General features: G+C 39.8%; 1 protein-coding gene across 5 annotated transcripts in view; it reads left to right on the forward strand.

The window, feature by feature from the left end:
- Positions 1-16,749, forward strand: part of SSBP2 (single stranded DNA binding protein 2) — a 137,165-nt gene that overhangs the window by 31,733 nt on the left and 88,683 nt on the right. For all 5 annotated transcript variants that reach the window (XM_015652850.3, XM_033520412.1, XM_015652852.3 and 2 more), the window contains exons 2-4: positions 707-779; positions 4,804-4,865; positions 6,628-6,712. In XM_015652850.3, the coding sequence (XP_015508336.1) occupies positions 707-779; positions 4,804-4,865; positions 6,628-6,712 (220 nt within the window). The remainder of the gene's footprint in view (positions 1-706; positions 780-4,803; positions 4,866-6,627; positions 6,713-16,749) is intronic.

Here is a 16,749-nt window from a genome sequence, read left to right on the forward strand (position 1 = left end):
TCCTTCTCCTTCTCCTTCTCCTTCTCCTTCTCTACCTTTACCTTCTGGAAAGCCTAGAAACTTGCAGATAGACAGACAGACAGACAGGAGGCTCTGGGGAGTGAGTCATCTGGAGCTGTGGCAGTTGTTTGTAGATCTGGTGCCACCAGAGCCCAGGTGTGTGTGAATCTCAGGATCTGTTTTCCCTTGGCTGCAGAGCTGTGGTTGTTTGGCCGTGCTGTGCATTGAGGCTGCCATTGCTTCTCCTGATGGCAGCCTGAGGTTTCCGTGTTCTTTGGAAAAACCACAGGGCTGTTTTTCAAGTGTGCTAACAGCTTGGCACATTCCACATGTGAAAAAAAGTTGACCTGGAAAAGTAATCAGTGATGCTGCATGAATATATTGTATTTACAGTAAGCACGCTCGCTCAGAGCGGCTCTGGGTCACTTGTTAGCTAACTGGGCACTTGTCCAAATATTAAAAATGTTGACATTAAGTAATTTGGGGGCTTAATAATGTTTTAATTAATGACTATTTAAACACCTTTGGTCAGATTGACCTACATGTCTAGCTGAAAGTAGAGGTAATAGATTTGGCACATTCAGTACATTGTGGTTTGTGGAAGGCAGTGGGGTGTACCTCAAACTTGTGCTCATCCTTTATTTCTGAAGAAGAGGAGCAAATAAATACACAATACTAAATATTGTCCTTTCTGTTTATTTTTCAGATTAGCACTGTACGTATATGAATATCTGCTCCATGTAGGAGCACAGAAATCAGCCCAGACGTTTTTATCAGAGGTGAGTTTTTTTTCCATGACTTCTGGGGGCCTGCAAGTGAAATAAATATGATTTGGTCTAGAATAAAAGCAGTGAGAACCTTGGGTATCAGTTTGCCTCAATCCACTGTTTCTCATCCTCTGGAACCCAGTCTGCCATGTCCTTTTTTACGTGATTTTGTGTAACTATTTTTGCTGTGGTTTGTTATCCCCATTCTACAATAGGGAAGATTATTCTATTTTCTCTAGTAAGTGGGCATGTTGGAGAACACTTCAATGGTACTTGGTTTTGATGACCTTTTAACTTACTATTGATATCTCCAATTGTGAATGATGAGCCCTTCTAAATGTATTGTACATCCCACTGTCATACCCTATCAGTTCTCCTTCTCTGAAGCACTGCTGATCTCTCTGTGCTCTCACCATGCTTTTAACCACTTCACTTCTTTTCATCTGCTGAATCGATGATGGCCACCACCACTTAGGACCTGCTTTTTTAAACACTTTCAACTGCTAATGGAATTTCTACCTGTACATAGTAGTTTGGGGTTTTTTTTTAAGAGTCTTTTCAGAGACTTGGTGTGCATCTTTCGAAGATTGAGGTAAACTACGTCTCCTCGGCATTTTAATTTTGCCCTAGGATACAGATGTATGCTGTACACATTGAAGTTCTCTGGGTTTATTGTTGTTTCTAATCTTTGACAAGAACATATAAAATAAAAATAACCACAATTATAATAACTAATAATAATAACAATAGCGTAGTAGTAGTAGTTGTAGTAGTAGTAGTAATAGGAATAGTGAGCAAAAGTTGGGAAAAAATAGGCAAAATATTGTCCAAGGAAAATTTTCTGCTTTTTTTTCTCCTTCTCCAAAAGCTAATAAAATTATTATCCTGTGATGACATTTTGGAGATGGAAGAGGTGAAAATGAAAATCCAGTGGGTTGTTTGTGATGTTTACACAGAACTGACAAAGCAGAGATAAGGAAAAAGGGTAGAATTGTAGCAGGATCAGTTTATATATATAGTAAAGGATGTTTTTGACAATTGTTTTATCTCTGTGGTAAAGCATTGGAAAAGTAAGAGATAAAATAATGTAGAGTATCATCTTGGCTTTTCCAAAACAGCTGTCATTTGTAAATAATGCATTGCACAAGGTAAATTTTGCTCACTTTGTTTTTATGATGTATTTGCAAAATGAGCAGTTGGCAGAAACATAGCTGGTATGACATCTGGATTTCCTGAAAACATTAAATACATCCTGTCTTGAAACTCAGCTTTTAATACTAATTCAGTCTTGAGTTACAGGGGAGCTCTCAGGTCTGAACAATGAAACATAAGGATATATCAAATCTTCAAAATTAAGGCTTGTACTCATTAAAAGATGGTCAGCACAGGTCAGGGACAATTAGCAGTGCATAGGGTGGGTGTGAGGTACGAGCTGTGAGTTTATTTCCCTCACTAATTAGCAGTGCAGGAGGGTAAACTGCTGACAGTTCTTGTGAATGGTTCTGTGACTGCTGGGCTGGAAGCTCTTGCTGTTTGGGTGGGTTTCATTTTAAAGTTAAACAGTTCAGAATAACTCTAAAGCTGAGTGTTGGGGCTTAAAAGAAGAGCACACAGAGATTGTCTGAGCTGTAGGGCAGCCAGTGGTGTCTAAAGGTTAAGAGCCCTCTCTCACAGATCTTCCAGGGACTGTGTCTCAGAGGAATGGAACCAAATTAAAAGAAAATAGAAGTTGGATATCCATGAATCCACTGATACTCTTTAAATTAGGGATGGTTGTATTGAGCATCCCTGTGTTTTTGTCATGCTTTGTGTCTAGTTTGGGTTTTGTATGCTTCCTTTGAAGAGCTGATCCTTACCCCATGTCTTTTCCATCCTGGAAGTCAGATTCCAGCCTTGGATAATTCCATTAGCCTGGCTGGACCAGGCTGGTGGGCATTTCCCAGTTAATCATTCCCTGGCTATAAGCTTAACCGGTACACATGACAATGAAGATTTTTTTTTCCTATAAATAATTGTACTTGATAGGTCTCATTGATCAGACAGACTACATCTGCTATGTTAGACATAAGTACATATATTTTAAAAAAACAAAAATCCTTGAGAAGAGACCCACACTTCCACATTCCCTCCAGTCTCTTTCTCCCAATAAGTTTCTCAAGGGGACATATGTCCCAGGACCCAGAAAATACCTGAATTGGGTAATTTCCTTACCAGGCCCTGCTTTGAAGAAAACAATCACTGCTTAGACATAATGTGGGTGTTCTTCACAGACATAATTTTTACTCCTAAGCAAATGATATTTCTGCTTCAGGAGCCACTTTTTCATTCTGGTTGTACAATGCGTCTCTTCATTATGTAATTTTGAACCTTCTCAGAGGTACTGTGTGTTCCTGATTATTAATACAAGCCTTTCCAAGACATTCCCAGGGCACATGAAGAGCAGCTGTGCCTCAGAAAAGTGTATTTGAAGAGTGTGTAATACCTTTGTAGTGGCTTTGGCTTTCAAATGTTCATCACTTTTTTCTGCCAGCACTTAAGCAGGAACTTTGTAAAATACGTTATTTGTGAATTAACTACCGTATGAGGGATGCTGGTTTTCATTCTGCTAGCTTTACCAGCTCAAGTGATAGTGGCTCAAAGTTATCTTTTATAAACAATTTAAAATGGCAAAATTATTTTTTAATAGTTGAGTTCATATATCAAAATTGCTTTAGTTTTCTTCATGTTTGAGATTTTCTATATGGATTTTCATATAAGTTCGTACAACATTTTTAGGTGTATGAGCTACATATTCTGCTATTGACAAAACTTGTATGTGTTTAAATTTCCTAAGAACTGGAAGTGGAAATCAAGTGTGAGTTGACAATCCTAAGTCTCTTTGAAAAATGCCAGCTTTAGGAAGGCCCCTAAATCTACTATATCTACCTTTAATATTAAGCTTTTATATAATTTTACATATATGTATATAGATCTGTCTCTTTAAATTCCTTTCATATTAGGGCTGTTTAGTCTTTTAATTAAAATAACCCTCTTCTTGTCTGCCATTTCTTCTGTCCCAAGGAGAATATAGTTTGTGCTTTTAACAACTCCTTTTTTAACAGAATTGGACAGGAAAATGATGCTGTGTGTCCATGTAACTGGAGGAATTTGCATTGCACACAATGCCTTATATCCATGAAGTTCTAACATGAGACAGTGTTGTGTGGGCTTTATTATAGCCCAAACTATTTAATTTTGGTGTTAAGGACAAGCTACTGACTGGCTTTGAAAAGGTGTTTGTGTGATTATAGTTAAGGTACAACATTTGGGAATTTTTGTGGAGAGACAGATGCTATTGCTGTGATTGCTGTTGTCTGATGGGTTCCCTGATCAACAGCGGAAGTTTGAATTCAGGAGCTGAGAGTTCTTAAACCGCATTTCCTTTGAGAACAGCGCCAGACAAACCCAGCTTCCTTGGTGAGAAGGAAGTCTGAGGCAGTTCAGGTGTTGAGGAGAGCTCGCCAGCACAGGAAAGCAAGGCAGAGCAGCTGTACTTTTTCCCTGAGTGGTGGGAGCTGGGTTATGGCAGTGGGGCTGCCTTGCTTTTGCCACATTACCTGTGACTCAAGCGCTCCTTGAGGATTACAAAACACTGCTGGCCCCGGCTGCGGGGGGAAGAGTGCCACCTGCTGAATCCACAGCATCACTCCTGTGCAAATGGGAAAAGATCGCAGGTTTTAAGGGTGCTTGATCATCTCTTTTTAAATCATGCGTTTTTGACCTTAAAGTAATACACAATATATTCAGAATTGAGAATATTCAGGAAAAAACCCAAAAAATAAACTTCTAAAATATGCTTCCCTAGCATAAGAGGAAGTATCAGCTATCAGTAAATGTAGAAAGGTAAATACATAGGGCGTCCAAATTGATGACCATAAAGTGTGTCATAACTGTGAAATCTTTTCTTCCTCATCCTTTTTCTGTCTTTATTTTCTTATGCTTTTTAGTCACAATGATCACAAGAATGTACACATCTGTTTTTATCACTTTGTTTTAGATAAGATGGGAAAAAAACATCACACTGGGGGAGCCCCCAGGATTCTTGCATTCCTGGTGGTGGTAAGTACCAGTTTTCTTCTCTGATTTTTTTTAGAATATATTGATTGCCAGTTCCAGCTGCTGGAGGCAAGAAGTTCAGGTGAACGCTGTAAAAAGAACAAGAGGATCAGGATTAAGAAGTATTCTTTTGTTCAGGAATGAAATAACAGAAAATTAGATACAAGAAAATTAGATACAGGAAAGGAAATAACAGAAAAAGTTACTGATACTGGAAAAAAAGAAATAGTGCATCAATAAGAAAGAAGGTGGCCTGGCTTTCCTTCTTCACCACTTTCCATCATATTTTGGAGCTGAGGGATCATTCTGCATATCATAAATACTTGCTCAGTCTGCAGTCCATAGCTGCACGTGTAGAATTCCCCAGGGGAGAAGAGTGCTCATAGGCACTGCTGTGTAGCCATGGTATTTATTCATTATTTTAATATTTCCAGCAAGCCTGTGTTTGAAGCAATGCAGAAGTGCAGAGAATGTGCCCAGCTGTGAGGAGTACAAGAGTTCACAGGTTTTGAAATGGTCCCATTTGAGCCCAAGTGATTTGCACACCTGCATGGGAAGTGGGGTATCCTTCTTTGACCATTCTTCCACAGCTTTTGCTGTGTGATGGAAGCCTGACAAGAACATGTCCCTTTTATCCCTAAGGTCTGCATTATCCTTAATTTTAATTGTCTGCAGTCGAGTGGTCAAATTGTCCATAAATTCCTATTATAGTGCTGGATTAAGTTATAGAGGATTAAGTCTAAACCAGTAAAAAACCGTTATGAAGCTCCAACAAATTTTATTATCAAATATATTTTGAAGTCATTTTGCCATACACATAGTTTCATTCCAGGAACTTTGTGGTAGAGCAGATTGGTATATAATTCTAGTTGAAGGAGTTTGTGGGGGAAGACCAATGGGATTATATGGCATAATAACCTTCCTTTCACTCTTTATGACCTAAGAACATGCCCATCCATTTTCTGTGCTTGACCAGGCACCAGATCCTCAGGGAGCTTTGGTTTAAGCACAGGACTGGACATTTGTCCACAGAAGCTGTGGCTGTCCCATCCCTGCAAGTGTTCAAGACCAGGTTGGACAGAGTAACCTGGGATAGTGGAAGGTGGTGGAGACTGGGTGGGCTCTGAAGTCCTTCCAATCCAAATCATTCTGTGATTCCATGAATCTTGACCATGGAAGAATTCCCAGGTGTTTGTGGGTTTTTTTGTTGTGGTTTTTTTTGGGTTTTTTGGGGTTTTTTTTCTGGTTTTTTTTTTTTTTTTTGTTTGTTTGTTTGTTTGTTTGTTTTTTTTTTGTTGTTGTTGTTTTTCTTTCCATATTATAATGAATTTATTCTCTCCCATGCTTTATGGAAGTCATTTGAGCAGTTCTCAGAGGGTTAAGATTAAATAGAAGTTGCATTACTATATATACTACTGTTTGTGTGTGTATATATATCTATAGAAAACTTACATAACATATATATTATATACTGTATTACTATATACTATAATATATATTATATTATTTTATATTAGACCTTGGTCCGTAATGCAGTGGTGTTAGGGGAGTACAGCACTACTTGCCTCAGAGATCAGATGGTAGGACTGGGTTCCTCACAGATGATTTACAAATCTTAATTTTTCCTTAGAGGTGAGTGTTCCCATCCATTGGAGAGGAAGTGAGGTTTCTGTATAGGAACATCCATGTGGGGTGTGTGTATGCCATAAAATGCACAGAAGCATCACAGTGACACTCTCACCATCTGTAACCTCTTCCCTGGCAGTGTGTTCTGGGATCTCTACTGTGCAGCTCCAGAAAGACGAGAAACATGTGAACACTCGAGTGAAGCAAAAGCCTTTCATGACTATGTAAGTTTTCTCTGTCTTTAAAATCATTAGTTGCATGTATAAATGTGATTGAGAAGTATTTCTGCACTGCAGTGGCTCAAAAACATAGGTGTTGGTCATACGTAACTCTCAGTTTTCTGGGGACACCTTAGAATTAGGAGCTCCTAATTCTTCAATTGCCAGCACAATATAGGTGGCTCCTGGAAGCTGTCCCAGAGATCAAGGTGCTGTCCCACTTGTTAATGCAGAATGAAGAGTGTCCTTCTGTCCCCCATGACATGGACATGTGAGGCTGGTCATGAGGGCACAGCACAGATGGAAGCATGGATGTGACCTGCCCAAATACCTGTGCTCTGTCAGTGCTAAAAAAAGACTGTTCTGTAGATGGAATTGATCTCTGGCTTCTGTCAGGACCACCTGGCTGAAACTGGGGTGGTTCATATATTTTTGTATCCTGGGGTAACCTGAAGGCTTTTCATCCTAATGAACAATCCGGTATCAATAAATAAGTTAAATGAAAAACCAGCTGGTCCAAGATAACAGGAGGAATAAAGGGCAGAAGTTTCATGACAGTTTTGCTGCCTTTGAGACTTAGTTCAAAACACAACAGGGAGGGTCTTGAGTGAGAGTAGTTCTCACAATACAACTGTGAAACCTCTTTCCTTGGGTCTTTTCCAGGTCTGTCTCACAAACAGTGTCTAGTTACTGCCAAAAAATATTTCTGTGGATATAACAGAAATTAGACTGCCCTAGCCCAGTGTCTTACAAACACAAATTGGAACAACATTTAGCAAAACGATCATTTCCCATTTTCTGTTGTCAAAATCTGGTAAAGACTTGACATCCTACAATGTGTGAGCTAATGGTGATCTTGCAGTTAACAAGACCTGAGACTGTGAATGCACCATCAGCACAGTCAGAGATGTCCAGCATCTTTCACCAATGTCTCTTTAACACCCTGTAGTGGTGGTTAAATTGTGAGGGAGACTAGTTACGGGGCTTGGACATTGTTGCACAGTCATGTCCAGGCTACACTGACCACTGAACATAATTAATGAAAACAATAATTACCAGAGAGAGGAACAAATTTTAAGGACATTTTGTACCCACAGAGTTGTTAAGGTCAGCCAACTTAGTAAGGCACATTCCTCAAATTAAAAACTAAATATCTCTTGCAAGTACAATAGCTGTGGTCATTTTGTCCTAATCTGTTTTAAATATAAAGTTGTTGGAAAAATAGAACACTTAGCTATTAGTATTAGCCACTTAGTATTTTGGTTCCTTGTTATTAGAGGAAGATTTAATTCCCCACTGAAGGAGCAGTTGTATTACAGGAATGGTGTAAGACTGTGAGGAATGACATTAGAGATTTAAATCTGGAGGGATCCAAAGCACAGCAGTTGACTTCAGTGGGGGGACATTGTGTTCTCAAAATAAAGTGTATGAAACAAAAGCCAAAAATCCAAAAAATGTAAATATTGCTGTGAAACAAAATTGTGAAACAAAACGATCAGCAAGAGAGAATTTTCAGTGAAAAAGTATTTGGAGTCAAGAAAGAGTCCACAAACCTTTAAGCTCAGGAGAGTTTAACTCTTCAGTAAGTTCACTATTGAGTCCAAATTTAGAGGTATACTAAGAATCTTGGTAGGTGAATCGAAATAGTTAGAAACATCCATAGCATGTTCCATTAGCATTTCTGATTTCTATAGGCCTTGAAATATTACATGGCCGTATTGCTCAATTCTGTCTTCATTTTTGATATATATTGTCATAATTCAAGAAAAGTGAGAAAATGTGAGTTCTGTGTGTCCTACAAATTTGTGATTGAATATTTAATTTACTGTGTAAAGTCGTGTTTGATGAAGAAAAGATAAAATCATGATATGATTCTATTTGCCCATCAAGACAGGATGAAACAATTTGATTTATTTTAAAAATTAATTCAGCTGGTGTTTGTAAAATCTGTTCTCTCAATATTTTAAGGTGGCAGGAAAAGCTTTGCATTGTTTTTGTCACAGTTGGGACAAATTCATTTAATCCTTCACAAGACTTCTGATGCTTCTTGTTATCACTTAGGTTTTGATTAGGACAGTCTTCATTGTGGTTTCTGTGTGTGGTGTTTTAGGGTAGCATTGTAAGCTCATGTCAAGGAACAAGAAAATGGTATTAGGATATAGCCAAGCAGATCTCACAGCAGAGGGAGATGCACATGTGTGAAGTGAAATCCTGATCTGCACAGTGTCTTGCCATTGACTGTGGAGGGGTTAAAATCCCACCATCAGTGGGGACCATCAGAAGCTGCTGCTGGGTTCTGGCTCCTGCTGAGGCTGAGGGGGCTGGTAAATCCAAACTCTGCTGCCACATTGCAGGTCAAGTAGTAGAGCATTTGTAGCTGAGCTGTCATATCTGAAAACTGTAGTTGTACGTACAAAACGGCACAGAAGGCTTGTTTATTAATTCATACGAGCAATTCAGAATTTTTTATTAGGCATGTGTTCCACTTGACCTAAGAGAAACCGTTCCTGCTGAAGGGGCGCGTGGTCTGGCTGCTGCAGACATGGCAGCTGGAGCTGAGTGGGCTGTGTTTGGAGAGGAAATAATCTTGTCTTTGCTCTTGTGGAGAGAGAAGGGCTTAGGAATGCTTGATGGAGGAGGAAAGCACTTGCAGATGATTTAATGATTTGGAAATATTGCTGCCTCACTCTACATAGCTGTGAGTCAGGTAGGAACACACAGGTTGACTCATAAAATGAATACGCAGAAAGACTGAGTTTCTTCAAGTTTACTTACAAGTTTTACATTATTTGAACTGCAGCTGTAGGATTAATGCTGTTTGATTTCTCTCCCTCCTCAGACAGTGTGTTGTTGCTTGCAGCAGCTACAGTGCTCATCTTACTAAAAAATAAATAGAAAAAGCAAAGCCCTATTCTGGCTTTATAAAGAAGATTTTCCATGCTCATTCTGAGTTTAAATATTTCCAGCTTCCCCATATTTAAAATGGATTGTATGTTTATTTTCTGTCAAGATTTGCTACTGGATATGTTTTCTTCTGAGTGAACAAGGGTTCTGATTAGGTACATTTTTATCATTTTGTTAGTCTTGAAAAGATGCATGTCATGAATGTGCATGTGCTGGATCAGGGAGATAGGTCCTGGCCTGGAAGTTTTGAGATATATGATGCAGAATTGGAAATTGTTTCAGGTGACTCAGTAAAGAAGACTGTTGCTTGCTCACCCAGCCTGTTAATAATACTGCAGGCATTTCAGTAGGAGTAGCTTCATTTGAAGCAGAAAAATCCCCATGATTCTTTCCCAGGTACCTGTTACTTTACTTTTTCCTGGAGGAAAACTTCTACAGGCTTTGAAGTAATTTGGGAAATCATGTGCGTGGATGGTCTGAGGCAAAATTCAGTCTTCAGTGTGGAATGGTTTGTGATTCTTCACGGTGTCCTGAGGAGATCTCTTCACCTCTCTAGTTAAGAGCTTGTTTTTCCACGTTTTGAGATCTTCTGCTGAGAGAAGCAAGTTCCTACATGTATCTCTTTTCCACTTTTTTTCATATCTGAAAACTAGGTTCAAAAGAGGAAACAAGACCTGGATTTTAGCAGCACCCCTTCTTCTGATGGCCACAAGTGACCATCCTCCTCTTCCTCAGGGCTAGCCATTCATCCCCATCTCTGGGTTTGAAGGGGCAGTACCTGAAAATCCTTCTTTACAAGGTGATTTTTGTACATAGCAGTTAAGATATTTTTATTGTCCAGAAATTCCTGTGCTCCTGTTGTCTCACACTCCTGGCGCTGGAAGTTTTTCCACATGGTGCTGGTGCAAAGAAGGGGGGTTGACTTTTCTCACATGCATCTGTATTAAAATCTTGATTATTTTCCAGTTAAGGTTTGATTAGTTCTTCTCTCTAGCTCTTCGCAAGATCTTCTGGTATGGGCAAAGGTGTCTGGCTTATGTTTGTGTTTCCCAGAAGAATTCCAGGTAATGCATAGGGTAACAAACCAGAGATACGCCTTGCCCCAGAGACTGAAAGGCCTCATGAGCTGGGCCCACATCCCTCTGCTCTGTTGGCACAGTTCAGTGCTGAGCTCTGTGACAGAGGGCTGTAGAGTGTACCAAGGACAATGCTGTCCTCAGTTTTGGCCAGGTCATTCCTTTTAACGATCATAACTATAGAAATAAAATTTTCCCAGAAGTTACTGAGCAGAGTGTTTGGACATTTGAGGTGGCTGATCAATCTCTGTGCACCTCTCTTCAGAAAAGCTGGGTCTCTGCATTTATTTCTCTGTTTTATGGGGAGAGAAATTACTGTTTTCTTCTCTGGACCCATCTCCCTTCAGTTGAACTAAGAGGCACTTGCACACCCTAAATGCCCCAAGTGCCTTTAGCTAATCATTATCAATATTCAATATTTGAGGAGTTATGAATACTTTTATATCTGTTTTAGGCTACATGAAAAGCCTGTGAGACTGTTCTCCCATAAGGACTGTTTTGCTTCTGGTTTCATAAAATTCTGTCCTCCTTCTCTGCCTTTTGTGCATCAGGGATGGAGGAAGTTGTTCCTTCTTGACTGCCTGACCCATCTCTTGCTACTCTTCTGCAGGCAGCCTAGCTAGGGCAGCATTTGCTTCTAGGTTTATTGCTGAAAATGGAATTCTAGGTCTGGTTTCCAGCTGACAGTTTCTGTGGAGAATGGATGTTAAACTCCTTCTGTTAAAAACAGAAATTGAGGAAAAAAGCTCCCCATCAACCTCATTCTCCCATCGAAGGGCAAAAGATGACAAGTTGTCCTGCTTTGCTCCCAGCCTTTTGTACCAGAGGCAATGCTGCAGATCTGACTTACCTGTTATTTCCTTACCTGAGTTCCACAAAGTTCTGGAAGGACCTCTGCATGTTTACTTGTCATCACTAAGTCAGTGATTTCACCTTCAGAGTACGTTCCTCAGACAATGGATTTGTCTGCTATGTAGGTATTTCATGTGTCCAGGTAGAGAACAGGTTATTTCCTCAAAGAGGAGATTTATTAAGTGGTCATAGCATTCTTTTTGTAGTTAATAGAGAAGTGAAAAGCATTTCCTTTCATACGTTCATTGCTAAAATTGTTTTATTTCCTTTTGTGTAAGTAGCATTCATATCTAATTTTGAATGAAATGCCTTTCCTTTCTGTTCTTTTTATTCTGTGAAGATCATGCCTCACACTGTTCAGATATATGTGCAGGAAAATATGTTCTTGTATATGGAAGCCAGAAGAAAACCAAGAATTTGCATTTGCTTTGAAATTCCATACCTGAACACATTAAGTAGATGATATGGTTGAAGGCTGCACAACAATAAACAATTAACAAGCCATATTTTTTTGCAGAACACTGTTTGGTGTGATCTCACAAGGTGGTGCATCCTTGGCTTTCTCATGTGTGCAGCCAAAAATGCTGTGAATGTGAAAAAAATGGATAAATGTTTAGGATTCTTGTCCTTGGTGTAGGAGCACTGTTTTATCTGCATGGAGGCCAGTGCTCACTGGGAGGTTTGGGGAGCACAGGGTGGGTCACTGCCCAGTGGTCTTACACAGAATTTACACAGGTGAGCTGGGCTGCTTCAGTCTCCCAGCTCCTTAATTTTATTGCTCAGTAGCTGTTCATTAATGCAATTGTTGTGGAAAGGATTAGTTAAAAGCATGCTCCAGCTCCCAAAGTCTGCAAACAACATTGACTCATGTCAAGTGTAAGTGAATATCAAAATATTGCACTGGATCTTCAAGAGTATGAAACCTTTTGTTGGCTCACCAGAAATTTTTCTGAGTTGGACAATTTGTACTTCCCTTGGATTGCAGAGACTCCTTTTGCAGGAAAATCAGGACTAATTTCCTGTTTTCTGCTAAGAAATCCCCCAGTTGAATTCTCGTTCTCACATTTTCATGAGGGAAGATATGCTCGTTCTGCTCATACCAAACTCCTTCATCATTCCTTCCCATAAATGAGTTGAAAATATAATGCTTGGATTTGAACTGCTCTGTGTCACAAATGTTAATTGTAAGCTCTGGTACAGAAATGTGTTACTTCTTACAGACAACATAATTTTTCTCTTTATGGAGGTAATTTTGCAGGTAATTTTGTGCATTGTTTCTCTTTTAATGTGAGAACTCAGCCACTTGTTCCAGAGAGATTTCCTCCCCAAAATTCCAATTGCTCTTCTTCAAGTGAATATTTAATTTCCTTGGAATTTAGAAGTAAAATGGTTAATTAGCTTGAGCTCAGTGGAAGCCTCAGACAGGATAAGGAGCCACCATTTCCCCAAAGGTAATTTAGCTCCTCTTTCATGCTTCCCAGAGGGAGGCAGTGGACACATTTCTTTCTTTTTCCTCTCTTCTAACAACCATTTTAACTTCACTTTCATTGAAAACAATGGGAGATAACAACCATTTTAATGAGGGCAGGCTTTGGGAACATTCTGTGTGAAAAATAGTATGTATTTTCAGTGGTACACCAAAAAGATTACTGTATGCAGAGCCATGCCAAATTTATGAAATGGGAAAAAATTTGGTTTTCTTTTGCTTGGAGGAGAGGAGGGGGATGTGAAAGCTCAGGAAGTTAAGGGAGAAGTGAGTGGTCGAAGAGATAACGTGGAATTCACAGGATGAGCTAGAGGCTGAAAGATGAAGGGAAGTGGCTGGAATGCTCAGGCTACTTTGTTGCTTTCTAGAGTAGATTAGTTTTTTTCAAAAAGGTAAAATCTGTTTGTAAGTTTGTTTTTTACTGTTGACAGACAGGCTATTAACTTACTGGACACTTTAGTTCATGATAGGTGTCTCCATGGATTGATCTCTCTGTGTTCTGAAGTCAACAGCTTTCTTTGTAATTAAAATAAATCCGAAGTCCTTCTGCTCTAAAGCTGTGGCATGTGTCATTGCCTGGAAGAAGGTTCCACAGGAAATTGCTGACCAGTTCAGTGGAAGTCCCAGGGTACTGCAGTTTCTTTTCCTGTGTGGTTGTCCTGATGAGCAGCTGTCAACTTCAGCCATTTCTCAGAGTAATGTTGTTAAATGTATCCTGTGTTAAATGCCTTGCAATTGAATGAACTCTGCTCATTCAAACTTTAATTTTTTCATTTGCTCTTAATAGATTATTTATGCTACTATAGTGAAAGCTGTATTACATTTAAATTTTAAACTTTATCATTTGGAGTGAGCTTAAAATCAGGGTTTCAGAGGAGAGAGGATATTTTTTCTTTTACAAATGAAAGCACACATATATGTTTCTAATGGAGTGTGTTTAATAATCTAATAATTCAATATACACAAGTGTAAACCTTCTGGATGTTAGACATTGCCTCAAAAGTTGCAGAAGTTGTCATTCTTTTATTTTGAATTTATTTCACCTTTAAGAGTTAGAAGATACAGCCTATTGTAAGCTTAAGTAACATTGAGAAACACCCTGTTTCCAAACTTTTATTTTAGCAGTTGTATTTAAAAACATTTCATTTGTCACTGTTGACATACAGATCACCCTTACTCATGGTAGAGTGCACAGAGTATGTTCTTACAGAGCTCCAGAACATCACTAAAGGAGGTCAGGTTGTAGTTTAGTAACACTGGGAATGCTAAATGGACTAATTCTGAATTTAGAGTCAGAGATTTTCTGGCATTAATATTTAACACTGGTTGTACATAATGCGTTACATCAATAGCACAAACATTTGATCAATAGGGAGCAAGTACCGGGTGAAGCCTCGCCAGGGCCCACTGCCCCTGCACACTCTTCCTCCCTCTTGTGCTCTTCCTCCTGATGCTTCATCTTCCATACCAGGGTCCCTCCTGATGTTTCTGGTTCAGGGATTTGCTCTGAGCAGTCCCACTTTAGCTGGTCAGATCTCCTAGGGCTGAGGATGAGGTTTTGTGCCTCTGCAGTGATGCAGTTTGGGTTTTGCTTTTTTTTTTCTTTTCTCTGTTCTCTGCATTCTTCACACATACATTTGCAGTCCTGTTGTTTTAGTGGCTGGCTTTCCCAGTCATTTTCCACTCCCTTTCCCTAGGAGAAAGACAAAACAAATTCCACAGCTCCAAGCCCCAGAAGGTACAAAGCCCCTGTCCCATCTTAGTCCTTGCTGGCTACCAAGGTTGAGAGCAGCTCTTGGAGATGCATTTCATGGACAAAGCCCAGCCAGGACCGAGAGGAAGGCTCCAGAGAAGGGACTTGGTCTGGGAGGGGATGGCATCACCACTTGTCCTCCTAACTGATGGTTTTTTATCGATGATACCCATTTCCTAAAGCCTGTAAAAATGTACTCACTCCTGTGTGGGTGGGCTTTTGTGGTCATCCTTCCATAACTGCCCCCAAAGCCTCCAAATAAAGATCTACTCTTTTATTGCCTCCCTACTGAAATTACCTCCAGTTTCATTTCCAGGCTGGGAAAAAGGCAGCAGCAGCGCTGTCTCTGGTGCGTGGCTGTGCCTTTGTCTGCACCAGGTTAAGCGCAGCTGCACTGATGGGAAGCAGTTTTCTTTTTCTGTTTGCCTAGGCTGGAGGCACTTCACCTAAATGCAGTCTTCTTTAGCCTTGTAAAAAGCAAAAGTGAAAGTGAGAGTCTTATGTCTGCACAATATGCCAAACACAGATTTTGTTATCAGCTCGACTGCTCCGTTAATACATCTAAGTGACTCATTTCAGACTTGCTTAGCACATTTCTGGAAAATCCAAGGACTTACAACTTCCATCTGCTCTCTAATATGATGAAAGATGAATCCTGAAGATCACAAATTGCAGGAGACGTGCAGCTCTTAATAAGAACAGCTGAACAACAAATGCCTTATGAGAGGTGGTGAAAAGAGAAGTAATGAGGAGGAAAGGCAGGGAGGCCTCTGGAGGGAACACGGATATCCATGGCTGACTAGAACTGTCACATCCAAACACCACACTAAATATGAGATGCACATTACATAACATGAGTCACAGGGAGCAGATAATGGGTCTTTTTGAATTTTCTGCAGAATTAAGGCCTGGGTGTTACAGACACTCGTGTTTACATGGATCCTTGGGCCTGCACAGGATGTGGTGCTTGGGAAGAAACGTGGAGCGCTGCAGATTGGGATGCATTTAGAGGAAAGCTTGGAAATCTTGTTTCTTATTTTGAGATCTCTGCATTCTAAATATGATAACCACTGAAAACACTAAACCTGCAGTTTATACAGATAGATAAAATACAACATTTCATCTCCCATTTTCTCCCCCCTAGAGAAAAATGGAGGTGGTGTCATAATGAAGGAGAATAAAGAATACTAAACTTGACTTAAGGTGAAAGTCTGCACTGCACTTTGTCCTTGTAGTCTGTTTTATTGTGACTCCTCTGTAACTTCAGTGTACATCTCCAAAGTGCTGTCACAGCAACATCCACAGGCTGGATTTATGCCATTTAGGGAGGATACCTGTAACAAAATTCAGATGCAGCAGTCTGTAACCCATCAGAGGCTCATTTACCCAAGAAAGTAGTTCTGTGAATAATTCACACCAGAAGAGGTGCATGACCTATCTCTGGTTTTCTCTGACACAGGAAGCAGAAAACAAAGTTCTCTATAAGGTGGATAATAAATATTACATTCTGAGACATAGAGGATCTGGAAAACATTTTCCAGTTCTGCTTTCAGATCCAATTTCCATATTGCAAACCTAAATTTTAGTCTGAAATGTACTGAGATCTTAAGTAGTAGATAATTAAGGGAATACGTTAACCCCTGAGGTGAATTTTAATACCTTTTCTGTTTTAAAAGAGTGGCAGAAAAAGACTGCATATGCATACAGTTGAGTGCGACATTTTACTTAATAAATCAGTTTTACACGAGTTGGATTTCAGTGAGATTTGTAAAAGCAGGCAGTGAGTCCCTGTGGAGCACGACCCTGTTGGCTTGATCCCAGCTCTGCACAGATGCTGGGATCTGCCTGGACAGGTCTGACAGCAGGATCAGGGACTCTGGCCTTCGCCTGGCAAACAATTTCATGGTCGAGTAGCATTTTATGTGTGAATACTCTGATTAGAGTCACACATGTTTGCAGTAGCAGGGTCACA

Source organism: Parus major, chromosome Z (assembly GCF_001522545.3).
Source record: "Parus major isolate Abel chromosome Z, Parus_major1.1, whole genome shotgun sequence".
In the NCBI taxonomy this organism is placed as follows: domain Eukaryota; kingdom Metazoa; phylum Chordata; class Aves; order Passeriformes; family Paridae; genus Parus; species Parus major.